This window comes from Eschscholzia californica, unplaced genomic scaffold (genome assembly GCF_041429995.1).
Source record: "Eschscholzia californica isolate CP2 unplaced genomic scaffold, dmEscCali1.0.p SCAF_4, whole genome shotgun sequence".
Taxonomy (NCBI): Eukaryota; Viridiplantae; Streptophyta; class Magnoliopsida; order Ranunculales; family Papaveraceae; genus Eschscholzia; species Eschscholzia californica.
Window position 1 is genome coordinate 54654140 of NW_028238461.1, and position 17308 is coordinate 54671447.

The window sequence follows — 17308 nt, forward strand, 5'->3', positions numbered from 1 at the left end:
TGTCATTGAGTAAGTAGGAATAAGACATAACATTAACAAGCACACCGATTTTATTAATAAGCAGGCGGTACACTTTCTATCTACCGCCCCGAACAAGGACTACAGACAAAGAACTTCCAATACATTAGTCTTAAACAGAGAACAACACAATACTTTGTAGCAAACTTTCATGGAAGTTCACTCGTACAAAAACAACACAATACTTACAGTAAACTTGTAAGAAGATCACTTCTACACCCATTGATGGACGAACACACCACTACTTCGTAAACTTTCGAAGAGGTTCACACATTCTCCAAGTTTCCCGCTTTGACCATCTATATCTCCTGGGCATCGAAGAAATAGCTCATCAACATGGCACATAGCTCCACTTTCGAATAACTGATGGAGTATTTTCTGTTCTGCTTCAGCTGCATTCATCTTCAAGACCACGAAATCGCCTTCTGTCACTGTTTCTCTAAACCAGACAAGAAAATCAAACGCTCCATCATCCAAGACTGGTGGCCAGTCATCGGTCTCATTGAAACTTGTAGAAGTATCCTTATTCCTAGACAAACCAGGATGGTAAACAAAAGTAGTACGAGGTTTGTTCACATAGGATGACAGAACGGATGTGTCATCATCAACAACATAAACATCAAAGGCTCGAGCATTCATAGGATATGAGTCGAAGAATCGGGTTGTAGTATTGGAGTCTAAAAACCGCCCAGCACCCACATCGATATAAATGAACCGCTTCCTAGAAGAGACATCCAAGAACTTCGGCAAGTAAGAAATTCTTCCTTCAAATTCTACTAATTCTTTCTCCGGCAGTGGCTCTAGGTTTTCAATAAACGGCTTGTTGCTCGTAATAGATGAACACTCATCAGGGAGCTTATAATGCTCAAAGGGATTCACAATATCGACTTTTTTCTTAAAAACAATCATCGAAAACAAGTCGATGCTACTCACAAGTACAACATCCGAGCTTCTCAAGAATGATGAAATCGGGGTAACATACTTCATCAAGCTACCAGGATTTAGATTAGGAACTACAACAAGAATTATACCAAGACCACCTGGTTTTAATATACGCTCAATCTCGATAACAAAGAGAGCAGAGGTAGAAACCGTATTTGGAGCTGTGGAGAACACAAAATCGAATAAATTATCATTATGATCTAGTCCATGAACGATACTTTTTCGCTTAAACATGGAAATTCGGTTTTGCTTTAACCTTAAAGGATCTACAAACCCTAATTCTCCCAATGCAGAGACAGCAGAAGCTGATCCCTCCCCGATACAGAGTGCATTAGCATCGGATTTCAACATTTTCTTATCCATTAGCTCTGTGAAGAAACTTATGGTGACATTTTCATATTCTTTACACCCTAAAGGCGAGACGAAAAGTGAATATGCAAAGCCAGAAAAGGGTGACAGGAACTGCCCTAGATTTGTTGAAGGGCTTTCCAAAGCTAGATTTTGGGTACTACAAGCATCTGAATTTAGGTTTAAAATCATAGCAGGATTATTATCTCGCATGAGTTGCAGAAATGGAAAGATTGTCATAGCAATTGCAAAGAGAATAACACGATTAAACACACGCCTGACTATGGATCCATGAAGTAATTGCAATTTCAATAAGCTCAAAGTCCTCATTCTAACTTCAAAATATATCCCAAATTACAGAAAAAATCGTATCTTTCGATGAAATTGTTATGAGGAATTGTCAAATAGCAAAACTTGATCAAAACCAGAGATTTAACGAGTACAAAACCTGGAAGATGTGTGATTTCCACCCACGAGAACACCTTGAGTATTTTGAAACCCTAGCCAAACCCTTTTAGGGATTCTAATTGACATGATTTTAGCGTAAGAGATAACAGGAATCATCTTCATCTTTTTATCATCCCATTGAGAGATAGTAGATTTCTACATATCCTTCTCTCTCCTCCTACAAGTTGTTGTAATTCCAGGCAGCAGAAGATAAATTAGGGTTAGGGTTTCAGTATTTTGAGAGTGCAGAAGGAGAGTGACTGCTTCTTCTTGTGTGTGTGTTGTTGTAGATTGGGATTTGAAACGAAACAGAGTCATTAAATGATGCATGTGAAGAGTGGCAGTTCGTTATAACCGTCATTAAAGTCATATCACAGTCTGACTATATTTTTTTTTTTTTTCCTTCAACCGGATGGTCAAGGAATCTCCTTGCCTACCTCGGTGCGCGGTGGTTCCCCCCTCAAGATTCGGGTTGACTTAAGGCGGAAATTTTGTGGTGGTTTATAGTATGAAAATGGGGCTTTTCTTGTTTATGTGCAACATGCAAGGCTCCCTCTATAAGCACCTACATTGTTGTTGTTGTTCCATTTGGTTAGAGGCAACCGACAATCGAGGCGACTCAAAGAAAGGTCCACCAATTTCTAACTCTCTACATTATGAAGTTGAAATCAATGGAACTGAGTCGAAATAGTGTCGGCAGGATTCGAGCACAGAATTGTTTGGAACCCAGTGAATTTGGAATTGGTGGACTTGAGTCGAGTTTGTAACCAAAACGACTTGAATCCACCCATTTTAAGGCAAAGAAAAAAAAGAGAAATGTTTGTTTTGAGAGGGGTTGTCTTTAATCATTTTCTAGAATATGGGCCCCCAATAACAAAGATGCCACAATAAAACCATAGAAGGCGGTCTTTAAAGACTTCTCTTACTGGTATATACTCCTTATAGCTAAATTTAGAGGGTTCATGAGTAAAGAATGTGCTTTAAGGAATAAAAAGGAGCATCTTTAAAAAGTTACCTCCCAAGGGCTGAGCTTAGAAAATTTGAGTGCTTATATTCCTTCAGAAAAAGTTATTTTTGGAATTTTTGCCATTATGATGTATCAAATACTTATTTCTACTTTCAACAAAAAAATAATAATACTTAATTCGATATTTGTAATACTTTTTTTTTTAGAACCGATTACATTGTCGTTACAATTGGCATTTAATACATCAACGATGATATTTGCAATACTTATTCTTATACTTTTGGCTTTTCCCAATCACCATCTGTCTTAACAAGTTCTATCATCAATTGTGCAAAATGATTATTATGTGGACCAAGAAGCTAACCAAATCATCAAAAAGAGAGGCATAGTCATCGCCACCAAATTAAATTTAAGAAATTTGTCTTTTGAGATAATAGAGAAACTCAAAGTTTAACTTTGTTTAATTTAATTTTTCAATAAATATCGTCCTTCACTTTTGCGATCAATTCGAACCGGAGTCACAATTTAAAGAATCTCGTGCGAAACTACTGCCTTTTCTAGATTATTTGCTCTTTCGGTAACTATAATAGTAATAGAAAATGTGATCGAAGAATCAACTTTAAACTTTTTTAAGTTAAAAAAGACAAGTTATACTTCTTTTTTTTGTTAAAAATCTAAAATTATATTTTTTTTGATTAAAAATTTAATATTTTTTTTACAAGGTTGTTCCAAGGTGTTGCAAAGCTATAACAAAGTACTGCAAAGTTGTTGCAAGGTGTCGCAAAGTTGTTGCAAAGTTGTCGCAAGATGTTGCAAATTTAAAAAATACACAGAATTGAAGAGTACAAAAAGTTGACAGATCTTTTTTCACCAAAACTATAAATTGATACGAAGTTTTGACCAAATTCTTCGTACAGTAATAGGCAAAGTCAAATATATTATTCAAGTGCAGTAAAATAACTATTCAGTTTCATCTCTAAACTGCTCTGAGATGACATATAAAGATAAGAAAGATTGTATGTGAATATATGAAAGGCAATAAATAGTGTAAGCATGTAGTCCATAGTATAAAGAGGATAACCTATTTTATAAACAAGAAACAACTAAAAGAAGATTCCCACTAATAAGTGTAGTTAGGTAGGTAAACAAAAAGGAGTCATAAACAGAAAAAATTATGATCATGATGGCATATATGTACTAAATTCTAACTAATAGGCAAGTTGTCCCATTTAATTTATATATATATAGTTGTTGGATAATAAAAAAAAATTAGGTTTCCAATATTCTGGATGATGGTTATGTAGTACTAGGACGGCTCGACAAATTGAGAAGACGTGGGTTCAACTCTATTTAATACTCTAGGGATGTTAATTAATCATTTCTCGTGCATATAAACTCAATGTTATGCTACTAACCACTTATTTAATTTGGTCCCAGTATCAACTACAAAGTAATTATATTGAAAGAGGTTTATTAATGGGATAACTTTAGTCCTAATTAGTTCTTATTTTTAATCACGTCGTATAATGCTAATTTTGTTGCCTAGCTACTAAAATATGTGAAAAGAAATAGTTTTTTTTTTCGAATTGTTCAGCGTGCCTCAAACCCTTGACTTCTGAGGTAAAAGACTATACTTCTTACCACTCCAACGATTGGTTGTTGGCATGAAAAGAAATAGTTTATAGGATCTTGAAAATATGCATAGGAGTTTTGATTAAAATTAGACTAATGCAAATTGTTACTAGTTGTGTTAAGACATACCTAGTTCATTCCTCAATGCCACGAAAACAGGAGACATATTTTAGTTTTATGAAATAAATAATTAATATATTGTGTATGTGTGAGTTGTATCCTATAATTGGGTAAACAATACAAAAACAAGGTAATGAATTTATTAGCACATCAAACAATTTAATTTATTTTCGTACGACCGGTGACATTATTTCATTATTTGAGGAATAAATTTAATAGAAGAAAACTAAAGAAGCAACAAAATGAACTAAAAAAGTTTTTTAACCCAAGAATGACTAACATGTCTTTCATTAATTGCTTGCCTCATCTCAAATATCTAGTTGGTAAGAAAGATGGGATATTTTAAAATTTAAATCTAGATCAAAATGTTTAAATTTCTAATTTACTATAGAGGCTTAAAGTTTAAATACTACTGAATGAATTGATTGAAACTATCACTTCCAAAAATAAATTTGCAGTAAAATCATGTTTGAAACGTTTTGATCGGTCATTCCAGAATCTAAGAGATAAAAGAGAAACATAAAATGAAAGGTTTTCATTGTTTCAGACCAACTACTCCAAAAATAAATAAACATGAGAGGACCACCCAAAACCAAAAGGCTACTCCAAATTGGAGAATTGGCGTGTTTATTGGGCCGCTTCTTTTTTTTTCTGTTGAAAGGGCATGTTTACTCTGTTAGTCAACATCTTATGTTAGACACATTCAAGAAAGGTAAATAAAGAAACAAATGGAGTAGCTCAATCTGCTCAAACTCAACAACCAAACAACAGCAAAAAACGATGAACCAATTTCCACCAACTTCCTCTGTGCATTTGTATTTCAAACTCCCACCCAAGTTCTAGAGGTTTCTCACTTGAAAGTTAAATTGTGCACTTTATTTGTATTACGTTAAAGGAAGATGATAAGAATCACTTCTAAAAATTTAGACTATAATTAAAAAAAAAAAAATAGATATCCATCATATTAGACAATTTTACAGGTTACAGATCTAGTTTCATAACTACTAAGTTTTTTTTACCCTCCATGAATAAGAACAAACACTTCTGTAATCAAATGGATATTAGTTTAGAAAATTCAGGTTTTGAACAAGAGTAAAATATCTACAACGTTATTTTGCTATTGAAGAGATGCATCAATAATCGATATATAATCAAAGCTAAAAATCATTAAACTCATAGAGAGTATACATTATAAATCAACTACAAGAGCAACACCAATCCATCAAATTTTTCATTTAACAAACTATAGGATCTTTTTTTTTTCCTATTCCATATTGACAATGATTCCATCAATTCTAATCTATCAAATCACTTTTCACAAGATTTTACTATAGCTAAAATATCCAACCGCACTCAAATCACAAATACACCTAAAAAGTTTATATTCAAGAGGCAAAAAAAGGGAAGACAAGAAACAAAAGAAAATGACAGACCTAAAAAGTAACCAAAGGAAAAGGATGGTGGTGGTTGTGAGGCTTTAACTGGTAGCTGCTCTCTATGGTGGTGGGGTTTTCCCCTTCAGGCTTCAGTGGTGAATAGAGGAAGATCAGAATTGCTGGTAGGGTTGGACAGATAGTAAACCCTGTGTGCCCCCTATGTCGGTGCAGACCGCGGGTTAAAAAAAAGTGAGGATTTCATAGAAACCATACATACCTGGGTTTTATCTACCAGGTGAAAAAAGTGGGGACTCCCAAACCTATATTTGCCTGTCCTCTCCTAGACAAAGAATCCCCAGTAAAGATCTCAATACTTGATCTTTTCTTTTTTTTACTCCAGAAGTGGGGTTTTAACTCATCTCTTTCTCTCTCTATTCACTTCCAAAAGCAAAGCTACTCTTTTCTGTTACTTCCTTTTCTTTTTACTATCATTTTGACCTGCAATTTGAATTTTAGTTAATACAACCATTAGGAGAAAAGATACTAGTATAAACAAGATTAGAACAAAATCAGTTAAAGGTTAGGTAGAACGAACAAAGGACAGTAGGCCACACATGATAATCACACTTTAGAGATCAATTAGTCTTTTTAGGCTTTTCCTGTTCCTTTTCACTTTCACTTTTCTATTTCTCGTTTAAGTATTTTGAATTTGGTTGTGAGCTTTTTAGGCATGGTTGGTATCCAGGACCAAGTCAAATAATTAGGTATTATTAGACTTCTAATTGATACTAATTAATAATGAAATGAGAGGAGATTAGGGAGGAAAACACTTACTTTCTCTTTTTCTTTTCTTGTCTTTTTTTTGTATGGGATTATTAGGTAGATTTTGGAGTAGCTTGCTTAAATGCAACAGTGGGAGCTATTCTGCAACTCCTCCTCTGGTGCTCCAAGACAAGTTCCTCGGCAAACCAATCCAACTTCTCATAATTTGTCTGCTCTCCTACCCTCTTCCCACCGAAAAGCACCGACTCCACGTTCTTCTGTTTCAGCATGTCATCTGCTACAGACACCAACTTCTTTACATTTCCTGGACTAGGGTCATAATCCATGTTGGTCAAACCACAACACGAATTGGATCCCACCGCCTGTAAAACCACATTCCACCACATAATTTGGTTAAAAATAACATAATTACGCCTTCCTAACACAAACAATTTGATTTTATACACAGAATTCCCCATACTTCATTCAGCAAAAATTATTGCATTGAGCCTTTTTCTTAAAGTACCCTTCTATGAAATAAAACTTTTAACATAATCAAGACAGACAAAACACTTTTCCGGATTGTGAAAACCAGTATAGTAGTTGGTCTTTCAATGAAATAATTACGGATTCTTTAGGTATGCAAAACCGCCTCGCTTTTGCTGAACCACTTGAGGAAATCTAATGAATACTATGAACAAATTCACCTTTTTATGTATGTGAATTTCGATGGTGATGTATTTATTAGACACAGTTTAGTAGTATATAAAATTGTATATCTGCACTTCAACTCTTCCAGGGTATGTCCCAGGTTTAATTACAAGTCAGTAAGTGTTACAAGCCAGGTTGGTTCTGGCAGTTCTGCAATCTAAATCATAAATACTATCCACGAAAGAATTCCATACAGTTGGTTCAAGTTCAGCTTAGCCAAGTCAAAAGGGTAAACTTTTGGAGATTAGGGTATCTTAAGAAAGTCAATTAAGTACAAAAAGATGTTTACTCAAGGCAACCCAATTTAATTCTTTGAAAATGAGATTAGTTATCTTTATCTGTGTCAGACAAAATTGACCGTAAAGACATACCCATGAATATAAGTTATAATACTAAGTATAAGAAAAAGTCTTAGGCTTTTTCAACCCCGCCATGGAAGTGGAATTCCTTTCTCTAGTTTATAAATAAAAGAAAGACTCAAAGAGACGTAATTGAAAGCATAACATCTAAATTGTCGTATACACACATACGGGTAACTCAGATGCCCATTATAGGATAAAGACAACTTTGACAAATTGAAATAGGACATAAGCACGACTGTCTATAATGTTAGACGGAGGGACGAGATTCAAGGCCTTGCAGATACTAGATTCAAGCAAAATAAGTTGCCAAATGCGAACATAAACGGAATTACTAAATTTCACCATCTTCCTACAAAAGATAACAAAACCCCCTGGCTGAATTACATGTTACTGTCAACTGATGCAATTCACAGGCAGGTGTTACTGTTGTCATAGTAAAATTCCAAAGCACAAAACCCAACCCCTTGAAGAAATAAAAGCCACAGCAAAGGAAATTAATTCCCCTTGAACCAATACAATAGAATTTGCAACCTGGGTTTAGGTTTGGTCTTTCAGTCTTAGCAGTAACAGTAAAGCAAACAGGCTTAACAATTGGCAGGAACACAGACTGTCAAAGCCAATTTCATGAAATTGGAAACAACAAATTCAACAGTAGTATACTGAAAATATAAGCATGAAAGAAAGTGCAAATTTATCACCCACAACACAGAATATTTATATATAGTAATAACAGATAGATTTTGATGTATTAAGATGTGAAATTGTACCTGAATACGGACATAACTGCTACTCCGGCTCTGCCCGAAAGCCATGGCTACGGCATGATCAACTAAATCCGCTGCACCATCTCCACTAATTCGAGACATGGGTCTAGCCCAATCTTTCGCTTTCCATTCTTTGACTTGCTCATAAGTGTAGGTGTTGCCGTCAAGAAGCTGACCACTTCCCAAAGACAAAACCATCAAGTCCTCAACCCCTCGCACGAATGGGAACTCCTGCTTGTTATGCAAAACGTGCGTAATTGCTGCGGCCGTTGGGTTGCTCATAGCCAAACCTCCATCCACTGCAACACACTGCGTATGGCGGTCAACCGACCGCATTGCCACCGGTTCAAATATAGCCGGTTCAGCCGATGTCGCTCGACAAACCTCCCAAAGCCGAAAATCATAGCTATCTGTCTCAAGTGCATCAGCTCGGGAGAATAGAAACGGGGCCGAGCTTGATAAGTCATAACAAGGTATCAACACAGGCTTCAAAGTATCCTTTAGAGTCAAAGAACGGCCGTTTTCCGTAAACACCTCTTTCATTGCTCGCTCAAGCTTAACCGTTCCGGAACCACTTGAACGGGAACTTCCTTTAAGTAATCGGCCAACTAAACCGCGACGAGAACTTGAACCAGCCGGTTTATAAAACCTCGTTCCCTGCTCCGCCAGAAACTTCCATGTCTCCTCAGCTCGAAAGATCGGGCGGTTCCCGGTACCTCCTTTTGTGGCAAAAAGCATAGCTGTGAAAATACCTCCGACCCCGGTTCCCGCTGCAACATCGAAATAATCTGCGATTCTGGCATCTGGATTACCAGATTTGTTTTTGAGTGCTTGTTCTAGGTAAGCAAGAGCTTTTCCAGGTAGAATCCCTCGCATTCCACCTCCATCTATGCTCAATATGCATACTTTACCTCTTTGATTTTTGATCGATAAAACGCCGTTATCTGTACCAACCGGCGGGGTTTCTACTTCAGGAGATATTTGTTTCGGGATCCAGAGCTTCTGATCGTCATATCCAAAGAGAAATTTGCTCTCTAAGATTGAGAAAATTTCATAACTAAGTTTATCTGTATCGATACTCGGTTCTTGCATTGACGATGGACTACAAGCCATCTTCAAAAAAACGAAATCGAAATCAAACCTTAGATGAAGTTATTTCTTCACGAATTTCTACAAATTTCGCTTCGTACTTCGATTCCAAACCAGATAGTTTCTTCTTCCTCAAGTCATCATGAAACGAATTTCATAAATTCCTGAAGATTTTCAAGTTTTAACAAAAAACTTTGAACAACTGAGAAATTTTCTTCTAGTTTTCAGATCATTTTTCTATTCAAAATTCAAAATCATTAGGTTAATTACTAACCTTCAGGTTGCAATTTCTCCTTCTCCGATCACAATCTTCAAATACTGATATTTCAATCGATCATCGTCGGTGAATCTCGGTCGACGTTACTCCAGATGAAGAACAAAAAAGAAGCGAAAACAACAAGAAGAGGTTGAAATGAAAGACGAAATGGCGATAAAAGCGCTATAGACTTGCAGAGAGAATGTCGCGCTTGAGTTTTTATTTAAACCCCAACAAGTCTCTCTCTCTCTCTATAACTTTCTCTCTCTTATTGGCGAGAAGAAGGGGGTTTTCTTCTCTAACTAGGGTTTGATTGGTAACCGTGGTTTAACTAAGGTAGCCGACGATCACTAGGTGAAAGAAATAATCGAGTCAATCTTATCTAACGGTGAGGATTAATTTTGATTTCGCTTTCCTCGTGCCCGCGTTTTTTGATGGGCCAAATCCAAAATTTCTCCCGCCCTCACGTCTTCTACAATTGTGGGGTCCAACACCATACCTCATACATTTATGTTGTTAAAAATTGGACCACAGTTTCATTTATACCGAAACTACCCTTCGTTTTCTTACTCCAAAGTCCAACCTTTTGAACAACGTGCGAGTAATTTATTCACATTAGGTTGTGTTTGGTGATATTTTATTTTATGTGAAGATCTTCCTTGTACAACTTCTATGTTTACTTTCACCTGCAACTATCTCCGCCTCCGCCACTATTTTCAACCACCCTGTTGGCAGGGCCGGCCTTACCATTTGCCAGACGTAGTTGTGGGGACTCGAACCTAGATCAGTTTGGATGCAAACAACTATATGGACCAAGATTTAATTTAGGAGAAAACACTCAAACCAAGTCGACTGTTTTGATGAAGGAAATTCTTTTTTTTCGCAAGTAGAAAAATAAAAGAGAAAAATTGGTTGTTCCGCCAATTACAACATAACTAGTTAAGTTATTTCACATAACTCTTTCAAATGACTTTTTTCAACTAATATTGGTTTGGTGAGAGGACTTATGATTGCAAATGAATAATCCACAATGTGCGACTAAGTACAATCCACTCAGATTTGGTCCAGGCCAAACAAATGTGTCAATTGTGAATGACTCTAGTCTTTAGGTATCACTTCCAATCGATTTTGAACTTCTTTTTTTCTTTTATCTATTTTTGTGTAAAATATCATTTACTTTATAAGCATTCTTTCTATATGAAGAGCATGCCAAAATGACTTTATGGTGATTTTATTTGGTTCGTGGAGTTTATCTACTTCTTCCGGAACGAAATTGGGATTGAAAAAAACAGTGGGCAGTGATTCCTCATTTCCTAATAGCAACTCCCAATCCATCAAAAAGGGACATTAAATTATTCAATTACAAGCCTAAAGTTGGTTTAGCCACACACCAAATGTCCAACTAACAAGGTTATTAGATTCCAAACTATGCTAAAAAGGAAGAGAGATAGCAACCAAAACGACATTGTATATCAATCAAGCTAAAAAAGGATTTAATTCATATCCCCACAAGTTAATCTTTAGTGTTTAGAAAGCTCTACTTATATATTTTGAGAACTGCATTAATATCATATCAATAAATTTATTATTTGCAACTATTCTTTAACGGGGATAATTTACTTCAAAAACCCAAATTAGTTGGTTTAACTTGTTATCAATCACCCAAAGTAATATAGAGTACGCTACAACTTCTCTCTCACACTATATGTAACTAGTACATCATTGAGAATTTCAAGCTGATAAATCATAACCTAAATTAGTTGGTGAACAAATGATAAAGAACTATACTAACCTCCCCATTGATTAGAAAACGACTCCAATTTAGGAACAAGGAAAATACGTGCACGCCTCGTAGATGAGAAAAAACACATACAAGTTTAATCAGTGTGGGCGTCGCTGACGGCCAGCCGCTATAGTAACGATGATTGTATTATTTTCCTTCAATCCACTGCCATTTTCTACATCCGACCACTGACAAAGTCCATTCTCATTCTTCTTTTCTTTTAGCGGTCTTATTTCGAATAAATTTTTAATTTAGATGTGGTTTGATGACCCTTAACTTCACGTGGTCTATAACTAATAATCTAATATGGTGGTTTTTCTTTTGTTACAACAACTAATATGGCTGTTACAGTTCAACAACAACAACAAAAAAAAAACTAATATGGTTGTTGGAAATAAGTATTTCCTATTCCCATAGATTTGAATAAACTAAATAAAAAAAAATGAAAAGAATCTTGCATCCATCCATGTTAAGAAAAAATACTTATCATTTTTAGGTGCCCACACGGTTACAGTATAATTATTTGGCAAAAAATAGTAATCTATTCAGTTGTGTCATTAGTCAGTTGAGTCATGAACCGTTGACCGTGACTTAAGGAGAGTGCTGTTAAAGCAATTATTTAGGCCCAAGCCTACTAATCCAAAATCGTGAAAACTTCAGATAGGCACCAACTATTTTATTGTTAAAAAGGATAAAAAAAAAATCACGCGCCAGGTAGGGGTCGAACCTACGACTTTCTGCTTAGGAAACAGACGCTCTATCCACTGAGCTACAGGCGCTTTTGATACTCCATATGCACTCATACAAGTAAAATAAAAATCTTGGCTAGGTTTCGAAACAAGGATCAAGTAAAACTTCAGCCCAATGGACAGGTAAGAGTTTTTAAGTCTGAATATAGACAAACTCCTCCATCTACTTAATAAAAAATGAGTACAAAGATATTAAATGTGGGGCATTTTTATTAGCTCAAGCACATAAAAGTCAATCGGACAACATGAAAACAACATTAATGGAATGCAGAGGGGAAATAAATATCATTTCAGCTCTTGCCCATAACAAGTTTTAAGTGCTAGAAGCAAAAAATAATGAGTAGTCTGAAGTTCAGGACCAAAACAAAGGAGAACAACTTGTAACGAACAAAACCTAGACCTTCACGGTTGTAACATGTCGAAGAAGCATATCGACAACATCCTGGGAGATTCTTGAGGACTCTGATTGCAGGTGATGGATCTTCCCTTCTGTCTCTTGCTCAAGTCGTTTCACGTTAGCACCTGAGTCACCACTGCTCTGTTAGCAACAAGGAGAAAAACATGACAACGATTTGTGTCAGCATATTGAGAATGGAAGATAGCATTTATATAAAGGGGTTAAAGAAGTTTGGGTGGGTTTTCGCGAATACATGCTGAAAATCAGTTGCCAAAATTATATGGGCACAAATTATAGTTGAGAACTCTTTTTTATACGTGATTAGCATGTTGATTGATGCATAGACAGCAAAAGGAATTTTATGGAATATGTTACCTGTGAAACTTTATTCTGGAACTGAGATTCTGTTTGTGCGCGAAATTGGCCGATTTCTGTGTCGGCCTCATCTTTTGCTTGTTTCAACCTCGCCATTTTAGCTGGATCAGAAATCAAAACAAAAGCTTACTCAACAAAAGTAGTCACACTAGGAAGAAGTGAAATTGTGAAAGAATGAACCCATAGAATAAATATAGCATTCAGAACTTCGGCTTTTCCCCTCTTTCTCTCTTTAGTAGCTAACCCCCCCTTGCGCGGGTCGGCACTATTTATGTATTTTCAATTCAACAATGGGAATACGAGTATGTGTGGCAAATTTATACAATTCAATATCAGTTTCTATACAAAATGCCGATCCTAAGAAATGCTCCCACTTCACGAAAAGTGTGAAAACTGCAAACAAGATAAGGTATTTTTTCGTCTAATGAGTGTTGATAAGGTTTACAATAACTTGAGCCCGATTCAAAATCAAGTAGCTCTTACGGTCAAATTGTTGGGTAAATATTAACCCAAATACGATTGATGTGAAATGTAAAGAGAGTTGAAGTCTAGATAGGGATGTTGTTGAGTTTGTGGTCATCCAACTCAAAACCAATTGGCAATGAGTGGAGCGGACCTAGACATTATATTCATGGTTACTAGACCACCCTTCTCCAATGTGGGTATTCTCACAGATGCCATGGGGTTTTCATTGTTGGCACTAAGAAAGGACTTTCAAAATCGAAATAACTTCTCACGTTGTTTTCAAAATTACCACAATCAAAATATGGATAGATATAAAGAAATCGATACCATTTCTGGCGGCATTGACAATGTTTTGTGCTTCTTGCTCGGCAGATAGCAAGTGATGAATTCCACCTTGTCTGTTAGAATCCATTTTAAGCTAGACATAACATCAAACAAGAACAGAAAAATAAGATCAAGATGAACAAAGTCATATATAACAATCTCCTCATGAATCTACTTATATTTGCTATTAGTAGTTTTAAAATAGTACAAATTAACCATTAGAAGAACTAGATCTAATGAAAGCAATCAATTATGCCCTAGTTCTTAAAGATCCCATCCAAATAATATATGATCAAGATCTGAGACCCAATTCAATTAACCCAGAAATTAAAATCAAAATTTAATTTAAATTGGGGGTAATGGAATTTCATTTAAATTAAGAAAACTAAAATGATCGAATTTGAAATCAAAACATCTTTCCAGGATTCACAGGTTGATATCAAGTAAGACAATTCAACGTGCTGTTTAATCGAAAGAAGGAAAACAAGAAGAATATAAGAACAGATCAAAATCGTTACAGAAACACATAAATCTAATGACCTACTACAAAGTTGGATCTAAATATATTGAATTCACAATAAAAGTGATTCAACTGGTGGCAACAACCAAACATCGGTCGAGAGAGAGACGTACCTTGGGAAATGAAGTTGATTTGGGATCGACGAAAAACAGTAATCCGATATGAAGAGGCAACTTCTGTCTTCTGGTACGAGTATAGGATTGGATGGAGCAAATGATAAATTCAAGCATGCGACTTGGACTTCTACTACTTTTTTATATGGGCCGCTGCTACCGGCCTTGTAAATCGGGCCTGTTGCCCGATAACGGGCACTACCCGCCCGCACGGGTTAAGAACAACAAGCGGCTACGGGCAGGAACCTTGCACAGATTACCTGGCCCAGCCTGGCCCTTTTAGAGCTTGTTTAGAGCCCATGGTTATCATAGTGACTTGTACAACTATAACATGAATGTACTGGAGAGAAACTTAGATATAACCCCCAAACCCCTCTTCAACTTTGTTACCTTTTCACGTGGGACTAAATAAAAAGGACTGAAAACTCATATGATAGAGTAAAGAATATGTCCTACATTGTAATTTATGAGGAATTAAACAAGCATGAGCTTCTATAAATACCTTCAACCACTTTGCATCTAAATGAAGCATCGTATTTTTTAATGGCCTTCAAACCTCAGGTTGGCTTCACTCTTAGGATTGGGCTTTTTGGTAAGGTCTTCTCATTTTGAGACATGACTGAATTCCATTTTTTAAGGTACATCGAGCTGCCCAAGTTACGTTGCCCGTTGTCTGATGTGGCTGCTCAATTAAGCGGGCAATGCCAGACTAAGAAAGAGATTTTGCACGCCGACCCGCTAGAAAAATTAAGAGGTCATTGAGCAAGGTCGTCCGAACCCGCTCGACCCGGCCCTTGATATGCCCGCCTGCTCGTCCAGATTTCCATCCCGATATAAAACCATAATTCTTTTCGAGTGACACATTTAAAGTCATGAGACATTTTTTTTCAAAACCAACAAACCCCGAATAGTGGTTTGCACGATGTAATTTTGGACGAGTGTCCTGTAAGCTAAGAGCGTCTCCAATGTAATACTCTAGAAAATTCTAAAAATCTTAAGTGACAAGTGTGAAAAGTGAATCTCTAAATGATCTCTTTCCTATTTGAATATATAGAGATACTCTATTGGAAAGTCTTCTCCAGCCCAACACTCAAGAAAAACTCTAAAAACTTATATTTTAGAATAAATTAATTGATTTGCTTATGTGACACTTAGAGATCCTCAAGCTTATTTAGAGTCTCCTCTTAGTGATCTCTGAAATAACTACCGGCTCATCATTTTAGAGATTCAAATTAAATGTTGCATTGAATTTTGAACTAAAAATTCTTCGTGGTACTGGATATGCTCTAATCCACGTTAATAGGAGACAAAGAACCCCATCTCCTCTAGGGGAACTAACACACCATTTTCCACTTGCCCCATTTTCAACTTGTAAGACTTCTAAAAGATGTCAAACACACCCTAAGATGTCAAAACAAACATCATTAGCAAAGCGGTGTTTCGCACCAAGACTAACTATCTATCTATTTTTATGGGCTACAACAAATTCAACTTGCCTAACTACGGGACAAAGACACCTAACTTCGTCATAAATCAGCAAAACAGGGTTTACCAACAAAACATGAGAGTATTATTCAATCGATACAAATGTTTATAACTAAAAACAAAAAATTTACCAAATATCATCACAATCTTCATATCCGCCCCAATCATCACATCTAGTGATCTAGCCATAGAAAATCTTAATTACTCTAATTTTTATCTAAGAATACAATTTAAAAAAAAAAACAAAAAAATATCATAAATATTGAAGTAGCAAAAAAGAATCTCTTTTTATCTCAAAGAAAATCTCCACCAGCCGCATAAGCATATCGAGATCTCCTAATATTATCTTGACGTTTCTTATAAACAAAACCTCCGACGAGAACAACTCCGGCACCAACAACCACTCCAACTGTTACTCCAAATTTCTGTAATCCTGTCATTCCACTTGAAGATGAACTTTTTGGTCCCTCGAGTACTGTGTCAGCACTCACTATATGATTTATATCACTCGCATCCGACGGTGATGGAACTGGAGATTTATCATCATCCAACGGTGATGGTGACGGACTAGGCGATTTTTTAGGGTTTGGTGATGGAACAGGCGAATGTGTTGGAGAAGAACCAGAATGTAATGGTGATGGAGATGGAGGACTACTGACATGATACGACGGCGAGGAAGCTGGAGCTGGAGATGGAGAGAGATTGGAAGGAGGAGGTGAGAAAGAAGAATCATCATCTTCTTCGTTTCCAGGATCAAGATTTGGTGAGATCTTGAGTGGATCTGCTGAAATAACGAAATCAGCGAAAATAAGTAGAGAGAAGAAACAGATGCAAACAGTACTGAGTCTATTATTCAGTTCCGCCATTGTTTGATTTCTCCGATTGGTAAGACGAGATTGAAAGACGAGATTGAAAGACGAAAGTGATGAAGATGAAGTAGAAAACCCTAATTGAGAGTTGAGAGAGATCTGAAGCTTAAAAACTGAAATGAAGGAGAAGTTAGGCGAGTATGAATGAACTTTAGGACTGATGAGAGGAGTGAGAAATAACCTAACTTTATTTTTATTTTAGTATTGATTATTAGTATTACTATTATTTTAGATTCAACTTCAAGTTATAAAAAGAAAGTCAAACTTAAATCAAAACAGTAAAATTAAGAAAACTATATTTAGTATTAGAATTGGCCAAACACAATGACGAAGACTATCTATTCAAATATCATCCAGAGGTTCTAATTTACTACAAGGTAGAGGGATAAATAGATCGTGACCGTTGATTTGCTATTTGGTCCTTGGTATTGGAC

At 36.1% G+C, this 17308-nt stretch overlaps 3 protein-coding genes and 1 non-coding gene across 5 annotated transcripts; all 4 read right to left on the reverse strand.

Moving 5' to 3' along the window:
• Positions 1-32: 32 nt before the first annotated feature.
• Positions 33-1784, reverse strand: LOC147546330 (uncharacterized). The gene has a single exon (XM_086634256.1). It carries the CDS (start codon positions 1636-1638, stop codon positions 232-234), a length of 1407 nt encoding a protein of 468 aa, XP_086490382.1. The 5' UTR covers positions 1639-1784; the 3' UTR covers positions 33-231.
• Positions 1785-5675: 3891 nt separating this feature from the next.
• Positions 5676-10060, reverse strand: LOC147546331 (patatin-like protein 6). Its single transcript, XM_086634950.1, has 4 exons — positions 9813-10060; positions 8453-9702; positions 6685-6995; positions 5676-6348 (listed from the first exon to the last, which is right to left on the reverse strand). Exons 2-3 carry the CDS (start codon positions 9560-9562, stop codon positions 6726-6728), a joined length of 1380 nt encoding a protein of 459 aa, XP_086491076.1. The 5' UTR covers positions 9563-9702; positions 9813-10060; the 3' UTR covers positions 5676-6348; positions 6685-6725.
• A 2223-nt stretch (positions 10061-12283) lies between these two features.
• On the reverse strand, positions 12284-12356 carry TRNAR-CCU (transfer RNA arginine (anticodon CCU)). Its single transcript has one exon. It is a non-coding gene; the product is annotated as a tRNA-Arg (tRNA).
• A 160-nt stretch (positions 12357-12516) lies between these two features.
• LOC147546333 (V-type proton ATPase subunit G1-like) lies at positions 12517-14644 on the reverse strand. Of its 2 annotated transcripts, none has more exons than XM_086637242.1 (4): positions 14521-14644; positions 13891-13981; positions 13099-13199; positions 12517-12864 (listed from the first exon to the last, which is right to left on the reverse strand). In XM_086637242.1, exons 1-4 carry the CDS (start codon positions 14635-14637, stop codon positions 12721-12723), a joined length of 453 nt encoding a protein of 150 aa, XP_086493368.1. In that variant the 5' UTR covers positions 14638-14644; the 3' UTR covers positions 12517-12720. The 2 variants fall into 2 exon arrangements, with proteins under 2 accessions (XP_086493368.1, XP_086493369.1); XM_086637243.1 differs by having other exon boundaries at positions 13891-14444; positions 14481-14644.
• Between the last annotated feature and the right edge of the window lie 2664 nt (positions 14645-17308).